The 20,840-nt window shown below is 43.5% G+C and overlaps 1 protein-coding gene across 2 annotated transcripts in view; it reads right to left on the bottom strand.

Annotated features, from left to right (window-relative positions):
- The window catches only part of MCUB (mitochondrial calcium uniporter dominant negative subunit beta), a 103,226-nt gene extending 82,612 nt beyond the window's left edge, over positions 1–20,614 (bottom strand). The window contains exon 1 of one of the 2 annotated variants that reach the window (XM_040237474.1): positions 20,186–20,614. In XM_040237474.1, the coding sequence (XP_040093408.1) occupies positions 20,186–20,281 (96 nt within the window). In that variant the 5' untranslated portion in view covers positions 20,282–20,614. The remainder of the gene's footprint in view (positions 1–20,185) is intronic. The other variant, XM_040237475.1, reaches the window with a different exon arrangement.
- Positions 20,615–20,840: the final 226 nt, after the last annotated feature.

The raw sequence follows: 20,840 nt of genomic DNA on the forward strand, positions 1-20,840 counted from the left end.
CATCAAAACACTGTTGATTACAAAGCTTAGTCACTGCCACAAATTCAGACTTTGCTAATTAAATGGAGGCACAACCCCACTAAGTAGAATAATTAAATGAAACTGCCTGGATTCATTATAAAGTGAATTTTGTATGTGAAAAAGTGTTATAGCCTGTTAGAAGAGCATCCCCACTTAAAGCTTCAATGGACACCAGTTATGAACAGCACACCTGGGCCACTTCCAGCAAAGCCTCACAGCAAACGTTCTAAACCCAAGCCTTCAAGAAAGATTGATATCATTTACATAAAAAGTCAAAACACAAACCAACTGAGCTAAGCAGTTAATACACTATAAGCAATCTAAAGCTTCTTCTTGGTGGGGAAGGCAGATGGCAGGAGTGGTCAGCAAGGGATGTACAGCAGTGGGCCAATATTTAGCTAAATGTTTGGGTTTATCAATGCTCAGGCTACAGCAGTTTCTGACTCTGTGATGAATATCAGAAGCTGTGGACCCGAGAGACTTCACAGAACAACAGATATGAAACGAACCTCAGAGTTCACCTCAGCTGGCTTCCCATTTTGACCTGGACCCCACCCAGGTGTTAACCACCTCCACTTCGGCCCACTTCTTGGTTTCTCCACCGTTCACCCCTTGCCGTCCTACCTACTCAGTCTTAACTTCCCCCTGCACTTACACGACTCATACTTTTTTTTTTTTTAAATCTCTCTCTGCCTTACCTGCTCCCCTTTGGATCGAAAACAGTCAAGTGCCCTGATTCCTGGTCGAGGTGATCGCACTGTAATCAAAGCGACCACTGCTTCACCCGCGCCAAGCGCAGTCTGGCCTGTCTCCCAGCGCACCTTGGCTGCCCACGAGTGCGGCCGCACTGCAAGCACCGCTCAGGCGGTGCCTCGCCCCGCCGGTGACGGCCAGACGCTCCCGCCTATACGCTCCAGATTCCCCCTCTTCCACTGCTCTGTGAACAGGAACCCGAGTTCTTTCAGTGTTTTTCCTTTGATGGCTGGCCCTCAAGTCCTGTCAGTGGGAGGTGCTGAAGAGACACTGTCTCAGGAAAAGAAGCATTGCTTCCTGTTCCGGGGGTTCGCACGGAGCAGGCTCCCGCAGCACCAGAGGCGCGTCCAGCGCTTCTCTAGCTTCCGCTCGAGGTTGGTCTGGTAGCCTAAGAGCCCTGTATTCAAGGAGCATCTACCCAGTCTCTTCAATAGGAGATGCCGAGAAAACAGGTACGTGTAAGACAATGAGATTAGAACATTTTCTCACTCCATAAACAAAAATAACCTCAACATGGACTAAAGGTCTAAGACCAGAAACCATAAAAATCCCAGAAGAAAACATACACAGTACATTCTTTGACATAAGTCCCAGCAATATTTTTTGACTTTGTCTCCTCGGGCAAGGAAAACAAAGACAAAAATGAACAAGTGGGATCTAATCAGACATCGCACATCAACGGAAACAAAAAGACATCCTACTGTGAGAGAATATATTTGAAAATGATGTTTGATTAGGCACTAATATCCAAAATATACAAAGAGCTCCTACAACTCAATATTCAAAAAAGCAATCTGATTTAAAAATGGACAGAAGACCCGAATGGACATTTTTCCAGGGAAGACATACCAATGGCCAACAGGCACATGAAAAGATGCTCAACATCACTAATCAGGGAAATGAAAATCAAAACCACAATGAGCTGTATCATCTCACCCCTGTCAGAATGACTATTATCAAAAAGACAACAAAAATAAATGCAGGTGAGACTTTGGAAAAAGGGAACCCTAGTACACTGTTGGTAGAAATGTAAATTGGAACAGCCACTATGGAGAACAGTATGCAGGATCTCAAAAAAGTTAAAAGCAGAACTATCACATAATCTAGCAATTCCACTTCCTGGTATAAATCAGAAGAAAATGAAAACACTAGTTTGAAAAATATGCACTCCAATGTTCACAGCAGCATTGTTTACAACTGCTAAGATATGGAAGGAACCTCAGTGTGTATCAACAGATGAATGGGTAAAGATGTAGCACATAAATATATAATGGAATATTACTCAACTCAGCCATAAAAAAGAATGTAACAAAATGGATGGACCTGGAGAGTATTATGCTTAGTGAAGTGAGTCAGAGAAAAACAAATACTCTCTTTTCACTTATATGTGGAATCCAAAAAATAAAACAATGAATATAACAAAAACAGGCTCACAGATATAGAGAACAAACCAGTGGTTACCAGTGGGGAGAGGGGTTAGAGGAGGGGCAAGGTAAGTGAAGGGGATTGAGAGGTATAAACTAATAATTGTCTAAAATAAGATACAAACATGTAAAGTACAGTACAGGGAATATATTTTATATTCCCAACATTTTATAATAACTTTGAATGGAGTATATAAAAATACCAAATCATCTCAAACTAACATAAGATTGTAAATCAACCATACTTCAATTAAAAGCAGTGTATGCACTGGTGAACAGGCAGAATATCTATGATTTCTTAAACTAAGCTGAACGCTTCCCACCCTTTCTGCTCAATCTTAGGAGTGATTTCCTTGCTCTGAAGCAACACAGAATGACCAATCTTTCACATACCTTCTCCGATGTTTGAAAACAAAGATTTTGCCTCTGCTCTGCCTTCTTTTCACCAGATTAAACACATCCAGTCCCTTTAATCATCTCTGATATAAATCCTTATCATCTTAACCACCTTCTGGATGCACCTCCCCTTCCACCAGCTTGGCAGCATCCCTTCCAAAGCCCTGCCCCAGTAACAAAACATAATGCCTCATATGGTCTGACCCTGGTCCAGTGTAACAGGACTATCGCTTGTGATTAACATTCTGCATCTCCCTTCAATGAGTTAGGAGCCACACTAGCATTCTGGAAATTCAGTGTTCAAAGGTGGCTTGCGGGTCAACGGAAACGCCCAGATCTCTGCACACAACTATCAAGCAGGATTTACTGATCTTATACTTCCTTCTCCCCCATCAAGAGAGACTGGTTTCTTCTAGCACTGATAAATTGTTTTTTTCCCCTACTATTCTTAAAGCAATGTGCTGTGTGCTGTGCTTAGTTGCTCAGTCATATCCGACTCTTTGCAACCCCATGGACTGTAGCCCACTAGGCTCCTCTGTCAATGGGATTCTCCAGGCAAGAATACTGGAGTGGGTTGCCATGCCCTCCTGCAGGGGATCTTCCCAACCCAGAGATCAAAACCAAGTCTCCTGCATTGCAGGCAGGTTCTTTACCATCTGAGCCACCAGGGAAGCCTTCTTAAAGCAACAGCCCGGATTAAAAATACTGCTGCAGTATGGAATAAGAATAAGTCTCCAGTAAAAGATAATTCCACATAACCTAGGATGATCTATTATGTTCAGATATGGCCAGACCAGGCCCAGCCACAGTTCATAATATAGTAAGTATTCATTTTGGTGATATATTTCCAATTTTATATATATATATATATATATATATATATATATATATAGTTACATACATCACCAAATATTTTTGTTGTTCAGTCATGTCTGACTCTTTGCAACCCCATGGACTGCAGCACATCAGGCTTCCCTGTCCATCACCATCTCCAGGAGCTTGCTCAAACTCATGTCCATTGAGTTGGCAATGTCATCCAACCATCTCATCCTCTGTCATCCCCTTCTCCTCCTGCCTTCAATCTTTCCTAGCATCAGGGTCTTTTCCAATGGTTGCCAAAGTACTGGAGCTTCAGCTCCATCATCAGTCCTTCCGATGAAAATTCAGGGTTGACTTCCTTTAGGATTGACTGGTTTGATCTCCTTGCAGTCCAAGGGACTCTCTAGAGTCTTCTCCAACACCACAGTTCAAAGACATAAATTCTCTGGCTCCCAAAATAGCCCTTTGAACAACTCTTTCACTGAAGTCTCATTTACTGTTTCATGGACAATATATTGTCTAAGTTCAAGAATGTATAGGAATCTATGAAAATCTAGCCCTTTCATTATATAAAGCAATAACTGTGTTGAAATGCATGAAAAGCAAAAAGAAAGGAAAACATTTCTAATATTCCAAAGTCAAAGTTATACATTTAAGGCTGATCAATGGGGCTATTGGGCTTTGCTGGTGTTCAGATGGTAAAGAAACTGCATGCCACTGCAGAAGACCCAGATTCAATCCCTAGGTCAGGAAGATCCCCTGGAGAAGGAAATGTCAACCCATTCCAGCATTCTTGCCTGGAGAATTCCATCAACAGAGGAGTCCCGAGGGCTACAGTCCATGGCATTGCAAAGAGCCAGACACGACTAAGCGACTAACACTTTACTTTCCATAGTGGTATCACTAAACCTGACCAATTAAAATTTAAAAGTCTATGATTACAAAGATGTGATTAAGTAAATAATGTGGTGAGGAGACATTATACAAGGTCCTATGAATAACTCTTTTTGAATATGTCCTGACCTATGGTAGATTAGTCTCAGTATTATGTTATATTGTTGTTGTTTAGTCGCTAAGTTATGTCCGACTCTGTGACCCCATGGACTGCAGCCCCTCCAGGCTCCTCTGTCCCTAGGATTCTCCAGGCAGTAATACTGGAGTGGGTTGCCATGCCCTCCTCTAGGGGATCTTCCTGATCCAGGGATCGAACTTCCATCTCCCACTTGGCAGGCCAATTCTTTACTACTGAGCCACCTGGGAAACCATCTTAGTTATACACTAAGATACATTTGACTCTAAGACTCAGTTACCATCTTTCAACCATCCTAAGCATCTATTTCCCTGGTGCCTCAGTCAATAAAGAGTCTGACCCCAATGCAGGAGACCCGGGTTCAATCCCTGGGTTGGGAAGATTCCCTGGAGAAGGAAATGGCAACCCACTCCAGTATTCTTGCCTGGAGAATTCCATGGACAGAGGAGCCTAGTGGGTTATAGTCCATGAGGTCGCAAAGAGTCGGACACAACTGATTAACACACGCACGCATCTACTTAAGATTTCCCTGTTTTAGACCATATTTATAATAGGTTAGCCTACAAAATGCCACTAAACTCAAATATTAGATATGCATGACACTTTCATAACTTTCACTACACCTCCTTTATCTATTAATGACCATAATTCCTCTACAGTAAGTCCTTCCCTGAGACTTACGTTGTCAGCATCTTCACCTCTTTTCCTCATCAGGTGTCACTGCACAAACTTGGCTGCAAATCCTAATTGAACCATTACAATTTACTTTTCTCTCTTCCTTGGTTTAACAAGTATAAGTGAGACCACACCCTTTCCTATTAAGTTGCAGCCCCGAGGGCAGCTTATAATGAAGCTGACCAGGTGTCAAACGTTCCTGCTCTAACCCAAATTAAAAATGCTCCATTTCCACCATTTCCTTTTCAAGTTTCAGGGGGAAATAAAGTTTCCCTGAAGATCTCTACTGCTGAGGAATACCATACAAATAAGGCATAATAGAGCCTTGACAATTCAGGGCCCACAAAAAGCAAAAGTGTCCTGTTTCTGGCCAAGGGGGACTGCAGCCAAAAAGCTAAATGTCCACTAAAATTCGATCTCCCTTTTCCCACGCTTTTCATGTGTTCACTGGAGTGTGGCTCCCAGCCAGCACATCTCTCAGCACCCCCCTGGCAGCTCAGGGCGGCATCTGACCCATTCAATGAAATATTCAATGGAACATGAGCACAAGCATTATGTGACATTGCCAGGCCCAGCCTGTAGCGCCTTGAAAAACCCTTCCACGCTCTTTTGAGTTTGGAAGCCACGTTCTGAAGACAGCAGAGGGACTGGTCAAGTTAGGGTCCCTGAGCAACTACGTGGAGCAGAGTTACTGCTGGCCTGCAAAGGTTACCACAGATGCATTTCCTGAGAGAGGGAAGAGTGACTTAAAGCATACAGAAGTTCATGGACTGTTGGGTCTTTTGTTTCAGCAGCACAGCTTAGGTAACAGAAAATTCTTTTTTTTTTTTTGTCATTTCTTCGCTTTTTTTAATATAAATTTATTTATTTTAATTGAAGGCTAATTACTTTACAACATTGTATTGGTTTTGCCATACATCAACATGAATCCCCCACGGGTGTACACGTGTCGCGCGGCCTGGGGCGCCCGCCCGCCGGCCGGCCCATACCATCCCTCTGGGTCACCCCAGTGCACCAGCCCTGAGCATCCTGTATCCTGCATTGAACCTTCTGTGAAAGGAAAAGTTCAGAAAAACATACATAATGACTGCAAACTCTAACACTGGGTTCAGATGAAAGACAAATGGCGCCCATGGTTTAATAATCCCAAAGGGAAATAACCTACTGGAATAAACTCTGAGCCAGGGCACTGCCTCTTGAACATCACTCAGCCACATCTCCACCTTCTCACCCATCATGCCACATCTCCCAAAGGAATGAGAACTCACCCCAGGACTCTGATTCTTCCTTTGACTTCAGATGGCAGCTCATCATCTTAGTCCCAGCCATGGATTCTTTTCCTGCTCTCAAGTGCCAGACACCATGGCCTAATCACGGAAAACTGCTCGAATTCCACATTTTCATATTCTTCCTCTTGTTTGTCCGTTCTACCAGTTCCTGTTATTTTAGCTCCATGTACAGTGACCAGGACTTTGTGGTTGTTCCTTACTAATGAAGTCACTGGTCTCATCCCATTATACATACACTGGGTTGCTAAATCCAGATTTATCTCCTAGAATAGCATCTCTATGACTATCGCCAAAAATGGAGTCTACTGATTAGGGACTGGCAAATTATGGTCTATGGGCCAAATCTGGCCTATTGCCATTTTTGTAAATAAAGTTTATTGGAACATAGCCCTATGCCCTATTACATAGCAGCGTTTGTACTGCAATGGCAACACTGAGTAGCTGTGACATCATAGGCTGCAAAGACTAAAATACTTAGCATCTGGACCTTTACAAGTTTACCAACAGCTGGTATAGACCAACATCATTTCTCATAAAGACAATGGCAGTTATCTTCTTATACCTTATTCATTTAGCACCACTACAAGCACCCGAACTAGCAGAATAAGAAAAACAAAGATAAATAAACATATATATGTATATACACGGTAACAAGGATATAAAAGGTATGCTACTTGAAAATGAATACTCATTAGGGGAGGCAGACATGCTGGTAAGATATATACACAAAAAGCCCTAATGAGTAGTTAAATGAGTCAACTAGGCAGACACAGGAAGGAAAGACAGGGGAAAAAATGGACAGAGGATCTGAAATATACATTTTCCCAAAGAAGATATACAGATGGCTAATATGGACATGAAAAGGTGCTCAACATCACAAATCATTAGAGAAATGGAAATCAAAACTACAATGAAGAATCACCTCAACCTGTCAGAATGGTGCCTGCATGCATGCATGCTCAATCATGTGCAACTCTTTGCAATCCCATGGACTGTAGCCCATCAGGCTCCTCTGTCCCTGGAATTTTTTAGGCAAGAATAGTGGAATGGGTTGCCATTTCCTACACCAGAAGATCTTCCCGACCCAGGGATTGAACCTGGATCTCTTGAGTCTCCTGCATTGGCAGGGGGATTCTTTATCACTGTACCACCAGGGAAGCCCCACCTATTAGAATGGCTCCATTCAAAAAGACAAGAAGTTAAGTATTGGTGAGGAGGTAAGGAAAAGGGAGCCCTTGTGCACGGTCAGTGGGAACATAAATTGGTGCAGTCACTATGGAAAACAGTATGGCGGGCCCTCAAAAACTTAAAACCAGAACTACCATGTGACCCAGCAATTTGAAAACACTATTTAGAAAAGATATCTTCACCTCTATGCTCACTGCAGCATTAGTTACAGTAGCCAAGACAGGGAAATAAGCTTACTGTCCATCAATGGATGAATGGATAATGACAGTGCAATGGAATATTACTTGGCCACAAAAAGAAGGAAATACTGCTATTTGAGGGGTGGGTGAAATCAATGAAGGAGACCAAAAGGTACAAACTGCTAGCTATATAATAAATAAGTCCTGGGCATGTAATACATAGCATGGTGACCACAGTTAATAATGCTGGATTGTATATTTGGAAGTTGGTAACTGTAAGTCCTAAAAATTCTCAGCATGTGAAGAAAAACTTGTAACTATGCATGGTGATGGATGTTAACTGGACTTACTGCGATGATCTTTTTGTAATATATACAAATATCGTATTATGTTATACACCTAAAACTAATGTAATGTTATAGATCAAATATATCTCAATTTCAAAAAAAGGAGGAAAGGTGATTTCCACCTAGTAATCAAGACAGGTTTTATGGAAATGATGAAGCCAAAGTAAGACTTTTTAACCAGGAATGGAGCGGGTGCATAGTGGATAAAGGCAGCCCAGGTAAACTGTTACAGTCTGTAAAACATCTTCCATCCGTATACTGTTTTTCAACTTCAGGTTTCAACCACTGGTAACAGTGCTTCGGGCATCTGGAGTACTGCTTTCTGAGAGCCTCCAACAGCATCCGCCTCATAACGTCTCTGGCTCATCTCCCTGTTTTTCTCACTCTTCTGCTTTAATCTCTCCATTCAGAGACTTCCAGCCAGGCTCCTCTTCCACTGGACAAGATAAGGCACAAGCTAAGCTGTTGTAACAAAGAGACCGAAAGGCACATGGGGCTCCAGAAATGTTTCCTTTTCTGGTAGGTAGGCAGTGGAGGGTAAGGGGACATCAATGCCTTCCAGGGATCCAGGTTCCTGCTATTTAGTTATTCCACCATCACCTCGAGGGTTATGTGCCTCCACAGGGTCCAGCCGGCCCATCCCTTCCACATCTGCATTCCCGCCCATGGGAGGGAGAAAAACATAGAAGACAGAACAGAAATCAGTTTCCTAATTAAGGATGTGGACCAGAAATTACACATTTATGCTATGTGGGCTATTCAGCACTTAGCCATATGCTGGCCTTCAAAGAAGGCTGAAGAACATAGCATTGGGTGCCAAGACTGGTGATGCTAGAGGAAGCAGGCTAGGAACTAGGAGGATTTCACCTGTTTTTCCAACATATTCCATCCCCAATCCAATTTTTTAGTGCAGTGTTCCCCAAACTGTGTCCTACAGACCACTCTTCTGAGAGAAGCTATTAAGAATGCTGTGGAGTAACAGAGGGCTGTGATCAACTTCCTTCCCACTCTCAGATCGTTCTGATGCCCAACAGCAAAGGTGTGTAGCAAAGAAACACGTCTAACTTGGTCTTGGTATGGCTTAGCCCGGAATTCTTCAGACTTAAAAGAGCAGGCAATTTGTTTCTTCTATATCATCTATTAACACCCTAGGAATTAATGTCCAACTACAGGATATCAGTTTGTGATTCAGTTTAATTTAATAAATTTAATTTCTACAAGGTTTTAACATGGCATCTAAAACTCTAATCCAAGTCAAATCAAGGACCATGCTTCAGAGAAAGCTTCCTGCCACCTGCTCAGAGGGCCTACTAGACCCCAGTTCCTCTGAGAGTCCAACTCTCTGTGCTTATACCCATTCTTCCCACTCTAGATGTGTCTGCTAACCTCTTCCTCACCCCCTGCTCTTAGAGCTTAGTTGAAATCTCACCTCTTTCCATCTCTTCAATTTCTAATGCCTTTCCTTCTCTGAATTCTTCCCGTATTTATTGTCTCTGATATTTGACTCTCGTAAGCCAAATGGTGAATAAACATGTATCTCTTTTATGTATAGGTACGTTGTCTTCCATGTAATTTTCAAGGATCTTTTCTACAAGTTTTCAGACCTAGCACAAACCACAGCTCCCATTTTATAATGGACTTTAAAGGGATTATCATTTTAAATTACTTAAGTTTTAATGATTAAGTTTTTAGTGCTGATGTGCTCAGTCGTGGCTGACTCTTTGTGACCCCATGGACTGTAGCCCTCCAGGTTCCTCTGTCCATGGAATTTTCCAGGCAAGAATACTAGAGTGGGTTGCCATTTTCTTCTCCAAAGCTTTTAGTACCAACAATAATAATTTTGGGCAATCACAAAATAGCACATCACAAAACAAAAACCAACATGATTTAATGCACTGAGAATTCCATTTATGAACATCCTCATCAGTAGAGAAAAGTGCTGCCTTCCCCAATGTAAGGAATCACCCAAAATCATCACCACACTTACAGAACAGCCAAGAAAACACACGCTAGGCTATCCTGACAAAATTTATGTTTCATTAAAGTACGTTGACTTATGTCCTTTAAAAAGCCTGACATGAAAGCATATCTGAAACAAAACAATGAACCAAAATCTACTTGAAAACCACAGCTTTAATATAAATATGATAATTGAAGATTATTTTGATTAACATTAAAACAATCTTCAACATTCAAGGGTCAAATCACAAGAGGTAGATAAGAACACTTTAGGTGTCTCCCTGCCTGGAGTCAGTGGGGAAGAGGAAATTGAGAAGGTCAGATCTGAAGAGAATGCACCATGAAGGTAACCTATATAATATTTAGTTCTTTATCATTCAGCCCTTCATTCCTCTACCCAATAAGCATTTATTATGTACCTACTGTGACAGGGCAGAAGCCAGAGATAAGGAGAAACAGTTCTGACCATAAAGGGCTGAGAGAATCCATATGGGAAAATCATACGAACCCAACTAATGCTAATACAGGTTAGAGTGAAGTCTCTTCATACTGTTCATGGGGTTCTCAAGGCAAGAACACTGAAGTGGTTTGCCACTCCCTTCTCCAGTACGGCAGGTACCGTGGGAGCGAAAAGAAGTGTAATTAACTCTGCTGGCAGAGACCTAGAGACTGCATAAAGACTGGGGTAGGGTGGGTGGGTACTGGAACTCAGCCTTGGAGGATGAGACTTCAAAAAGGTGAAAGGGAGAGTGATGGGGGCAACGCTGCCAGAGGAACGTCATAAAGGCCACAGGGACAAGCGACAAGAAGAGGTATGAGTCCCTTGTGGCTGATGTGGGCCTCGCGGAGCATGCAGTAGAAACCGGGACTGGAGAGATGAAACATGATTTCTGGGTCAACTGTAGCTTATGTACAAAGCTTGCTTACCTAACAAGCTAACAGCAAACCCACAAAAGCATATTTACAAGGTCAAAATAAACCATACATTCGCCTGAAAAAATGAAAACTGCTACGTGGTGCATTCTCTGAAACAGTCCCAAAGCAGAGTTACAGAACTGAGTCATCAGACTATAAAACGCCACAACAAACATCCTCAAGCAAGGGCTTAGACAGCCAGCACTACGCTGTTCTGTTTGCACACAATTTCTAAAACAAAATTTCAGGTTGATGGTCACATTACTGTCAGTCTCTCTAATAAAAACGCACACTTGTATTTCAGCTACATTACTGGCTGAAAAAGCAGTTTTCCATCGACAGCTTTTAAAAATCCCCTCTTCAAATATCCCATTCACCTACTAGTGTTCAAGCTGGATTTCAAAAAGGCAGAGGAGCCAGAGATCAAATTGCCAACATCCATTGGATTATCAAAAAAGCAAGAGAGTTCCAGAAAAACATTTACTTCTGCTTTATTCACTATGCCAAAGCCTTTGACCATGTGGATCAAAACAAACTATAGAAAATTCTTAAAGAGATGGGAATACCAGACCACCTTACTTGCCTCCTGAAAAATCTGTATGCAGGTCAGGAAGCAACAGTTAGAACCGGACATGGAACAACAGACTAGTTCCAAATCAGTAAAGGAGTACGTCAAAGCTGTATATTGTCACCCTGCTTGTGTAACTTATATGCAGAGTCCATCATGAGAAATGCTGGGCTGGATGAAGCACAAGCTGGAATCAAGACTGCTGGGAAAAATATCAATAACCTCAGATATGCAGATGATTGCAGATTTTCTGCAGATTCCCTTATGGGAGAAAGCGAAGAAGAACTAAAGAGCCTCTTGATGAAAGTGAAAGGGGAGAGTGAAAAAGTTAACTTAAAACTCAACATTCAGAAAACTAAGATCATAGCATCTGGTCCCATCACTTCATGGGAAATAGATGAGGAACCAGTGGAAACAGTGGCAGACTTTATTTTGGGGAGCTCCAAAATCACTGCAGATGGTGACTGCAGGCATGAAATTAAAAGACACCTGCTCCTTGGAAGAAAAGTTATGACCAACCTAGACAGCATATTAAAAAGCAGATATTACTTTGCCAACAAAGGTCCATCCAATCAAAGCTATGGTTTTTCCAGTAGTCATGTATGGATGTGAGAGTTGGACTATAAAGAAAGCTGAGTGCCAAAGAATTGATGCTTTTGAAGTGTGGTGTTGGAGAAGACTCTTGAGAGTCCCTTGGACTGCAAGGAGATACAACCAGTCAATCCCAAGGAAAATTAGTCCTGAATATTCACTGGAAGGACTGATGCTGAAGCTGAAACTCCAATACTTTGGCCATCTCATGCGAAGAGTTCACTCACTGGAAAAGACTCTGATGCTGGGAGGGATTGGGGGCAGGAGAAGAAGAGGATGACAGAGGATGAAATGGTTGGATGGCATCACCTACTCAATGGACATGAATCTGAGTGAACTCCAGGAGTTGGTGATGGACAGGGAGGCCTGGCGTGTTGCAGTCCATAGTGCTGCAAACAGTCAGACATGACTAAGCAACTGAACTGAGCTACTAGTGAAACTCATACCAAAACAAACAAAATATCTGACACAAAGAGACAGCCACACATGAACACACACACACACAAATAAACACACAGTCAGAAAAATAACAAGGATTTGTCAAGAAAATTTATAACTTCTTTCCTCCAATCAGGCTCAGGACATTTATTTTTACTGTCATGCCTAAGGGCTTTAAGATTAGTGAATTCATCCTTCAGTCTCAGAAATGTAATATAAGCAGCACATTCACTATAAAAACACTCCTACAACAACAAAATAACTAAGAGTTCCCAGTGGAGTTAAATATACTAAAATTACCACCTGTGTCCACAGCAGTTTTATAAACCAAACCATCTTACTCAATCAGGTAATAGGAACCTCGGGTAGAAGCCAGACTCATGGTGTGACCCTGGTCAATCTTGAAGACTTTTTCCGCCCTTAAGTTTACCACAATAAAACCGTGCATCTGTCAGTTTCTTGACATGAGGTTCAATGTTGCATGTCACTTCTTGATTCTGTGCACAGGCTATCGCAATTTCAACTCTTGCTCCATTTCTTGCCTCTCTTTCCACTGTTCCCTATTTCCTGCCCTCAAATCTATTCAGAGAAGTCTCTTCAATGGACTCTGTTGACAGTGCGGGTTTCACACATCTTCTCATCAGCATCGAGTCGATGAATCCTAGATAGAGCTCTAACTGTCCCCCAAAAAGCTGCTTAACAAATGCCTGGACTGCGCGCTTTCTGTTCCTGCAAACTAACTAAGGTAAAAACGGTGTAAAATCAAATGGCATCATTTATGAGTTAAATAGGAAACTCAGAATAAAGAGTTGACCCAAACTCTATTTTTCATCCAGATGAGGCTAGTGGAGGTAAGAAGGAGCTAGGAAGATTTAGGACAGGTAAGGGTAGTAAGAAGCAAAAAGGTGAGAGGAGTGTCAACAACCTCAGTACCATTGCCTTTAAGAGACAATCACACTTGTCAATTATATTTCAAAACAAAAAAGAGAACCATGGCATCAAAAGTAGATCCTTAAGGCAACTCAGTACAATACAATCAATATGTGCGGCGCACTTTCTATGGGTGAAGCACCAAGGGGACTGCACAGCAGACCGACCTGCCATGCTTCTGTCATAAACGTGCTGTGCTTAGTCGCTCAGTCGGGTCTGACTCTTTGCGACCCTTTGGACTGTAGCCCACCAGGCTTCTCTGTCCATGGGATCTCCCAGGCAAGAATACTGGAGTGGATTGCCGTTTTCTCCCCCAGGGGATCGTCCCATCCTAGGGATCAAACCTGTGGGATCAAATCCAGGGATTGTCTACATCTCCTGCAATGCAGGTGGATTCTTTATCCGCTGAGCCATCAGGGAAGCCTTTGAACGTATTTGTTTAAAACACCAAAGAGCTGATTTTTTAAATTTAATAAAGCCTTCTTTACGTACCACTTTTCCCTATTAAAAGATAATTACAGAAAAATGGGTGAAGATATGAATGGAGGGAAAAATGAAGGCAGAGATGATGACACCTCTCCGAGTATAGTAAATGAGTATGGTAAATACATAAAAGGCATGTCATAAGATCTTTCCCATCTGTTGGAAGGTGGATTGAAAATCTGACTCAAGGCTTTCTGGCAGCCAGAGCATAGAGTGAACACCCCTGGCTGTATACTTCACTGTCTGCATAATAAACCCCAAATCAGCTCAGGGGAAACCCAATTCTAAGACTAAGACTAGACAATAGTATCTTCCATAGGTCCTTGGGAAAGGCACCTCTTAACTGACCACCACGTTTTACAGTACCGTTTCTTAAAAGGCATGTCAGTGAAGAAAGTTCAGTAAAACATTTGGGTGCTGGATCCTACACCATGCAGTCTCAACACATAACTCAGAAAAAAGAGCTGGCATTTGTTTTAAAAACCAGGAAAATTAATACTGTGGTTAAGTTAAATGGGATCAAAAATCAGATACTTCTCAAATACAGCTAAGATAATGCTATTTTATTATTAATATCTATTGGTTTATAGCCTGTAGGTTAGGCCAAGATGTCTATTATAAAATGGTTTAAAAAAAATAAATAAAAATAAAATGGTTTTAGGGTTCTAAAGCTAGATTCTCTTGAAAAACAACATTTCAAAGATGAAATCACTAGCAATGAAAGAATTAAGTATTAGAACACGATAAATCATAATTCCTAATACTATTATGCCATGCTCACCCCATGTCAAATAAATTCCAGTTTCTTTTTAAAGGGGAAAACAGTTATTAAAATCATTAGTTAAAACTGCCACTTTACTGACTGCCTAAGATCATAAAAGAGGGTTTTCAACCACGACGACATTCTGACACTATTTTATTCAACAGTGTATTTATGATAAAATGGCAATCTGAGAGATGAAAAAGGCTTTTGAGACCACTTAGACAAATCCTGTTTTGAAAAGGGAGTAAAACAGGCTCAAGTAGGCTGAATGACTTGGCTAAGGTCAGGAGCTAAGTGGCGGCAGGGCCAGGTTGACCGTCAAACGTTCCAATTGCTTAACACCAACGAAATGAGCTGCTCATTTTTATTCTATGAAGTAAACACATTTCGTTGACACAGCTACTGATCAACCAATATTTAGCCTCCAGTTTTCTACTGCAGTTTCACAAGGACTGCATTCAACAAATATTGAATATTTATCTGTCAAGCTACAAAATGATTCTCCAACTTAGAACTTGCTGTAAAACAGAATCCTGTTAACTTGCAATAAACAGTAAAATACAAAAATTAAAAAAAAAAAACAGCACTAATACCTAAGTGCTGAGAAAGTAGCAATGTTTAACATTTAACAGACAAATTGGTCTAGAATTACTTTGAAACCAAAGCATCCATGTCTTTTCCACACTGTAAGTACAATCACTAGGAGACAGCTCTGAAATCAGGATTAAAGACTATAGCTTGCCAGTTACAAACACATGACAGAGAATCATAGGAAAGTATCAAACAAGAATGACATGTTTATTAAAGATGAAAACAACTTCTAAATTGACATTTGGTGGTGGCATTAAAGGCTTCCCTGGTGCCTCAGATGGTAAAGAATCTGCCCACAGACCAGGGTTTGATCCCGGGATCGGAAGATTCCCTGGAGAAGGGAATGACTACCCACTCCAGTATTCTTGCCTTGAGAATTCCATGGACAGAGGAGCCTAGTAGGCAACAATCCATGGGGTCTACAAAGAGCTGGACACAGCTGAGTTGGAACATGTTTATGCTTTGTTTCTAGGGGTTAGGGAAAAAAAAAAAAAAGCCCAGGCAATACTTAACTTCTCTGCAAAGTACACTTGATTTTTTAAAATTTACGTAGCTTCTGTAGAGACCCACATACAGTGCCGGTGGCTTGAAATCACATCAGGGAATCTCTTCAACTAAGTAGCAGAAGACCCAAATTAAGGAAGGAACAATAAGCCAGGCGCTTTCTGTTTAGTGATTAATTCATCAGGCAGCATGATCGCTCAAAGCTGTGTCCTCCAAAACAGAAAGGCCAGCGGGAGCCGTGGACTGCCCCGACAACCACTCAGCCACAGCGCAGGAGACAAGCAGAGATGTGGGAGCCCCTCCCACTCCCCCCGGCCCCTGAACATGACTGTGGATGCTAGGTTATGCCCAGCCAAAGGCAACACAGCGTGCTCTGGCTCTCTTATGCCTCAGACTAAATGTGTCCTTTAAAAAGCAATTCAGCTATACTAAACATACTCACGTTGACAAACTTTCTTTCTACCCCCCAAATACTTGCAATTACTCACCTACCATGTGAAACATATAAACTGTCTATTTTTCAAAATCACCAAATGCTCCTGTAAGGCACATTCATACTTTCAGAAAAAGCCAAATGTAATCAGGAATGCTTACTTGAGACACTATTAATGACAAGTCCTTGCAAGCTAGGATTTTATGAGCTGTCAGGTCACATACATCACTTTTTTTTTTTTTCCTGCTGCTTTCAGAGGCTCTAGGGATCTGAATGTTTACAACAAGATATAAAGAGAAATAATGCTTGTCTTTAGTCACAGGACTTTTTATATCAAATGGGGCAATCACAAAACAGTGAGATCTTAGAATGAAAGATGTCCTTCACAATCAGTTAATTTGATTTACAGAAAATGGTTTAGTAGCCCTAACTAAAACTCCAAGGCAGCCAGGATATTTCTGTCAGTTCCTTTATGGTACAATTTCGAAGAGCATATAAAGAAGTACACGCAAAACTTCTCTTTACTCTTTGGGGGTCTTCAATTAGACAAGTGAAACAATGGAAGCATTTCCATTTCTGAAGTTCAGCAAATTGACTTAACAGCACAGTGAAGACTTAAAAATCTGCAAATTAGAAACAGTCAAACATAAGGCTTCTTCAGATGATTACATAGAGGCAAAGTGCTAACCAGAGTTCTCCTATAATTAAGCCAAGTAAGCCCCACAGGATCATTTTCAACCTCTTTAAAAGAGCACATAATTCCTGCTGGGGCATGCAATGGCCCTCCTTGGATAGCATCAGGTGGGAAACATGGAGAAAAAAAGCTTAGAGTTGACAATCTGAGAAAGAGCAGCCAGTCTGAGGACCCATAAACTTTCTACTCAAAATGTTAAACGGATTTAACAGAAAACTGACTCAAGTCATTTAAATTTAAATGGTATATAGTGAAGGGGGGGGGCGGTCCTTGTATTAGGTTGCTTTACTATTTGGTATATTTTTGACTGTAAAGTACAACATTTATCAGTTCAGTTCAGTTGCTCAGTCATGTCCAACTCTTTGCGACCCCATGAATCACAGCACGCCAGGCCTCCCTGTCCATCACCAACTCCTGGAGTTCACTCGGAGTTCACTCAGATTCATATCCATCGAGTCAGTGATGTCATCCAGCTATCTCATCCTCTGTCGTCCCCTTCTCCTCCTGCCCCCAATCCCTCCCAGCATCAGGGTCTTTTCCAATGAGTCAACTCTTCACATGAGGTGGCCAAAGTATTGGAGTTTCAGCTTCAGCATCAGTGCTTCCAATGAACACCAAGGACTGATCTCCTTTAGGATGGACTAGTTGGATCTCCTTGCAGTCCAAGGGACTCGCAAGAGTCTTCTCCAACACCACACTTCAAAAGCATCAATTCTTCGGCGCTCAGCCTTCTTCACAGTCCAACTCTCACATCCATACATCACCACTGGAAAAACCATAGCCTTGACTAGACAGACCTTTGTTGGCAAAGTAATGTCTCTGCTTTTGAATATGCTATCTAGGTTGGTCATAACTTTCCTTCCAAGGAGTGTCTTTTAATTTCATGGCTGCAGCACCATCTGCAGTGATTTTCGAGCCCCCCAAAATAAAGTCCGCCACTGTTTCCCCATCTATTTTCCATGAAGTGATGGGACCAGATGCCATGATCTTCATTTTCTGAATGTTGGGCTTTAAGCCAACTTTTACACTCTCCTCTTTCACTTTCATCAAGAGGCTTTTTAGTTCCTCCTCACTTTCTGCCATAAGGGTGGTGGCATCTGCATATCTGAGGTTATTGGTATTTCTCCCAGCAATCTTGATTCCAGCTTGTGCTTCTTCCAGCCCAGTGTTTCTCATGATGTATTCTGCATACAAGTTAAATAAGCAGGGTGACAATATACAACTTTGACGTACTCCTTTTCCTATTTGGAACCAGTCTGTTGTTCCACAACATTTATCAGTTCAGTCCAGTTGCTCAGTCGTGTCCGACTCTTTGTGACCCCATGAATTGCAGCACACCAGGCATCCCTGTCCATCACCAACTCCCGGAGTTCACTCAGATTCACATCCATCGAGTCCGTGATGCCATACAGCCATCTCATCCTCTGTCAAACCCTTCTCCTCCTGCCCCAATCCCTCCCAGCATCAGAGTCTTTTCCAGTGAGTCAACTCTTCACATGAGGTGGCCAAAGTACTGGAGTTTCAGCTTTAGCATCATTCCTTCCAAAGAAATCCCAGGGCTGATCTCCTTCAGAATGGACTGGTTGGATCTCCTTGCAGTCCAAGGGACTCTCAAGAGTCTTCTCCAACACCACACTTTAAAAGCATCAATTCTTCGGCGCTCAGCCTTCTTCACAGTCCAACTCTCACATCCATACTTGATTACTGGAAAAACCATAGCCTTGACTAGACGGACCTTAGTTGGCAAAGTAATGTCTCTGCTTTTGAATATGCTATCTAGGTTGGTCATAACTTTTCTTCCAAGGAGTAAACGTCTTTTAATTTCATGGCTGCAGTCACCATCTGCAGTGATTTTAGAGGCCCAAAAAATAAAGTCCGCCACTATTTCCACTATTTCCCCATCTATCTCCCATGAAGTGATGGGACCAGATACCATGATCTTCGTTTTCTGAATGTTGAGCTTTAAGCCAACTTTTTCACTCTCCTCTTTCACTTTCATCAAGAGGCTTGCAAACACAACATTTATACTAAGACACAAATTTCACAAAATGAAAAAAAAGCCTCTCTCCTATTAAGTCTACCATTTCACATCTTTGCCCCTTTCCTAGTTATAAGGAACAAAATGTCCTTCCTCATTCTGTTTCAAACTTTCAGGGAAGTTATTTAAAATGCATTTAAAGATTTTTTTCCATCATTCCAAGCCCTGAGAGACTTGGAGAGGAAAAGAAAAAAGAAAACAATGAACAGAAGTGAAAATGACAAGAAAATGGTAACATCACTTTCCGCTTTTCTTTTACAGTGCACAACTGAAGGGGAAAAAACACATCTTTTTCTCCTTAACAATCTGAAACTGATTTATGAGGTGGGGAGGCGGTGTTAGGAATTCAAACTCAAACCACGAGCTCCCCAACCGCACATACCTGGAAGGCTCGATTTTAAAATTCTGTCTCCTCATCAGGCTCGGAGTTCGGGCACCTGAGCTCCTGTCCGGCTCCGCCGCAATCCCAGTTACTACCAGCACTGTCTCCCCGTCTTCCTTGCCTCTTTTAGGGCACGTCCACTGCCCCCTCCTCCTCCAAGAGACGGTTCCACACAAACCACATACAACCGTGTCAGGCCAACTGTTACTCACCAGCACACACTCATGATTCACCCGTCTCTCGAGTCTCGGAACAAAACGCGAGTTTTTCTTCCCTCTTCGAAAGGGAGGTGCTGCTGGTTTTCACGATGGACATTTCGCTTTCCTACCACAGTGCTCACTCGGGGCAGTACTCAGCTCGCCTTACCGTTTCCTTAGCCCCCTTCGGCACCGTTGATCGAGCCGACAGCAGAACGGCTCTGAAAACTTACTCCAGACAGCAGTCTGGACGCGGACAAACTGCCTCCCGGGGTATCTGTGCTGCCCCCCGGCCCCGGGCCGCAGCCTCACGGTCCCTGCACCCCAGCTTAACCGAGGTGATGCGCCGGCGCACGTCCCCGCCGCCCTGGGCTCCCGGGGTTGACCCAGGGGGTGGACACCCGGCCCGCGGCCGCAGCGCGGGCGACCACTTGCCGGGGGGGTTCCTCCGGCGCGCGGAGCCGGGCGGACGGGCCAGGAAAACGCAAGGCATGTCCCTCCGCCGGGCTTTCGCGCCCGCCGAAGTTGCCCCACGCGAAGTTTTCCGGTCGCCTCGCTCGCCCCGGGCTCGGGCTTACCTGGGGCATCGGCGGCCGCGGGTGCGCCCGGCCTTGGGTTCCGGGGGTCGGCAGCAGCCGCGCGCGCCAGGGCCAGGGGCCCCTCCGGAGCATCATCCCGCCGGGCGCTGCGCTCCCGCTCCCGTCAACCGGCCATCACCGGCGCCTCGCCGCCGGGAGCCGGCGCTCTCCGTCGGCGCAGCCTCGCCGAGCCCCCGCCTCCTGGCGCCGCGCAGCGCGGGGAGGGCTGACGGGAGGGTGTGTCCGTCTCCCCTCGGCTCATCTTCGCGCGCACCCCGGCGCGAGGCTGTTTTCTCTCCTCCGACCAAAATTTGAAAAGCGGCTGAGGGCGGGGTGGAAATAAAGCGCGAGGGAGCCGCCCTCCGCATCTCGGGTTTCGAGGGGCAGCGCGGACGCTCGGCCGGCCTCCTTGCCGCGGAAGACCTTTCTGGAATGAAGGCGGCCGGCCCCCTTGCACCTTGCGGGCTGATTTCAAAACTCGCGAGTGAATCTGGGTCCTCGGTGCCCTAGGGGCCGTCTGCTCCACTCCAGCCCGCGGGGCGGGGAGGCAGCGGATGAGCGGAGAAGAGCCACGGCCACCTGAGGAGAGGCGTGGCCTCTGTGGAAGTTTCCCTCGTGGACTGAGCAGAGAGGAGGGAGAGAAGCAGGTCCACCT

Source organism: Oryx dammah, unplaced genomic scaffold, assembly GCF_014754425.2.
Source record: "Oryx dammah isolate SB20612 unplaced genomic scaffold, SCBI_Odam_1.1 HiC_scaffold_3, whole genome shotgun sequence".
Taxonomy (NCBI): Eukaryota; Metazoa; Chordata; class Mammalia; order Artiodactyla; family Bovidae; genus Oryx; species Oryx dammah.